The sequence below is a fragment of the Panthera tigris genome, chromosome D1, assembly GCF_018350195.1.
Source record: "Panthera tigris isolate Pti1 chromosome D1, P.tigris_Pti1_mat1.1, whole genome shotgun sequence".
Taxonomy (NCBI): Eukaryota; Metazoa; Chordata; class Mammalia; order Carnivora; family Felidae; genus Panthera; species Panthera tigris.
The window spans coordinates 60,792,603-60,795,233 of record NC_056669.1 but is presented as its reverse complement, the minus strand read 5'-3'; the positions used below and the strand labels follow the sequence as shown (position 1 = coordinate 60,795,233).

The 2,631-nt window shown below is 42.4% G+C and overlaps 1 protein-coding gene across 1 annotated transcript; it reads right to left on the bottom strand.

The window, feature by feature from the left end:
• Positions 1-1,689: 1,689 nt before the first annotated feature.
• On the bottom strand, positions 1,690-2,631 carry LOC102959501 (olfactory receptor 51V1-like). Its single transcript, XM_007089387.2, has one exon. The coding sequence runs from the start codon at positions 2,629-2,631 to the stop codon at positions 1,690-1,692; it is 942 nt and encodes a 313-aa protein (XP_007089449.2).

The window sequence follows — 2,631 nt, the reverse complement described above, 5'->3', positions numbered from 1 at the left end:
GTGTTTATTTCTATGACACTGAGACTCAAGAACCAGGTTTTAGGGGTCCAGTAACAAATATTGAAAACCTGAAGTGTTCTTTTACTTTTTTTATTTTTTATTTTTTTAATATATGAAATTTATTGTCAAATTGGTTTCCATACAACACTCAGTGCTCATCCCAAAAGGTGCCCTCAATACCCATCACCCACCCTCCCCTCCCTCCCACCCCCCATCAACCCTCAGTTTGTTCTCAGTTTTTAACAGTCTCTTATGCTTTGAAGTGTTCTTTTAAAATGTTTATTTATTTATTTTGAGAGAGAGCAAGAGAGTGGCAGAGAGAGATAGAGAGAGAGAATGCCAAGCAGGCTCTGTGCTTGGTGTGGAGCCTGATGTGGGGCTCGACATCCGTGAGATGTGAGATTGTGACCTGAGCTGATATCAAGAGTCAAACGCTTAATGAGTGAGCCACTCAGGTGTCTCGAAACCCTGAAATGTGTTAGGTCAACCTCCAGCAATGGGTTTCATTCTACTTTTGTCCACTTTTTTTTAAATCTATGTTGATGCTTTATTTGAAGCAGTTCTTCTGAGTTTGAAGGTTCTTTCCTGCATCAAATGAAATGAGACTCAAAGCAGGGAGGAAAAAAGCAAAAGGTACTTGTCAGTTTGAAAGTCACAGTTTATCTTTCTATAATTAGACTAGGAGAAAAAAAAAATGAAGAACCCACTGGTAGCAGGAAGAAGCAAGAGTCTTCTAGGATCTGGCATTTGATGAGATAGATATTCAGTTACTGTGCATTCCCCATTGTTTTTCCATGGCAGAACATATGGCAGAGACTTGGGAACACGCATGCCTGAAGACAGGTTATTCTTATGTTCCGTAACTATGTTGCTTGCAGGGCCATTGTTGCCATGGTAGTTGGTTGTACCCCAGACAAATGGGGTGCTTGCTTGTCTGTTCCCACAGATCTTTATCCCAGTCTTCATCACAAGGAGGGTACTGCCAGGTGCTCTCAGCCAGAGTCTCTTGACATTATATTTAGTGAAAAAATGAAGAATGAACATTTAATGTGGAATAAAGTCACATCTTTATAGCATGGAAAGAAGTAAGAATAAAGTCTTTGGAATAGAGGGATGGGATATCTCTTTATTTCAAAATTCCTGTAATAGACTTGCATTACCACTAATGGGGAAAAAGTAATAAAAGTGGGGGAAGGCTTAGCGTAGTAGATTCATATGTTCCGCACTTCACCTTTAGGATTAAAACAAGTCCAATTACACAATATTATATATTTTGATAGAAGTCCCAAGTAATTAAATAATCTAAATAGGCATGTTTCCAAAATTTTAGACAGTGGTGTGTCTAAGTGGAATGAAAATATTGTTGAACTGAGAGTCACAATTTTCATATGGCAAACATGCTTCAAGAACATGTCAACAAAATGCAAAGACACTTATTATTACATCTATAATGGCCATGATTATCCTATAGCAGACATTCAGAAATCTCTTCTGGAATGTGTATTGGAAAAAGTTAGTTCTATTTTCTCTCTTGAATTAGAACATCTCTTAAGTACCTTAATATCCAAGACCTCATAAAAGAACAAACCCTCCAATAAGTTATTCAAATTGTAAGTTGTTGCACACATGGGAAGTAGCATTACTCTTCTGACCTTAAAATATTCTTGCTGATCAAACCCAAGGGTTTTACTACATTTTCAGGGAACACCACTTCTTCATCCTGCTTCGGATCTGCTGGGTCTTTACACTGTAGATGATTGGATTCATCAGGGGTGGAAAGAGAATATAGATATTGCCCATGAGGACATGAACCGAAGGGGAAAGATGCTTTCCAAAGCGGTGCACCATGGTGAGGCCAATGATGGGGATGTAAAAGACCAGGACAGCACAGATGTGGGACACACAGGTCTGCAAGGACTTGAGCCTCTCCTCGCGGGATGCAATTGCCAGCACTGTGTGCAAGATGAAAACGTAGGAGATGAGAATAAGCACAGCATCTAACAACAAGGTACAGATCACCAGAGCCAGGGCATAGAGGCTATTAAAGCGGATGTCAGAGCAGGCGAGCCGGAGCAGGTCCTGGTGCAGGCAGAAAGAGTGGGAGAGGATGTGAGGGCGGCAGTAATGGAAGAACTTCAGGCGAATGATGACAGGGAGAATGGACAAAGCTGCCCTCATCAAAATGGCCACCATGAAGTGAATGACTCTACTGTTAGTCAGGAGGGATGTGTATCTCAGAGGATTGCAGATTGCAGTGAAGCGATCAAAGGCCATGGCAAGAAGGACCCCAGACTCTATGAAGGACAGACCGTGGATAAAGTAAGTTTGGGCAATGCAAGCATCTCGACTAACTTCTTGGTTGAGCCCCCACAGGACCCCCAGCACCGTGTGCACTGTGGACAGCCCCATGCACAGGTCAGTGAGGGCCAGCATGGCCAGGAAGTAGAACATGGGCTGGTGCAGGCTGGGCTCTGTCCGGATCACATGCAGCACCATGCAGTTTCCCAGAAAAACCAAGGTATAGATGGAGGAGAAGGGAATGGAAAACCATGGATAGTACTGGTCCAGGCCAGGGAACCCCGTGAGAATGAATATTGAGGTATTGATAATGGAAGCAGAAGAAGCAGGCAT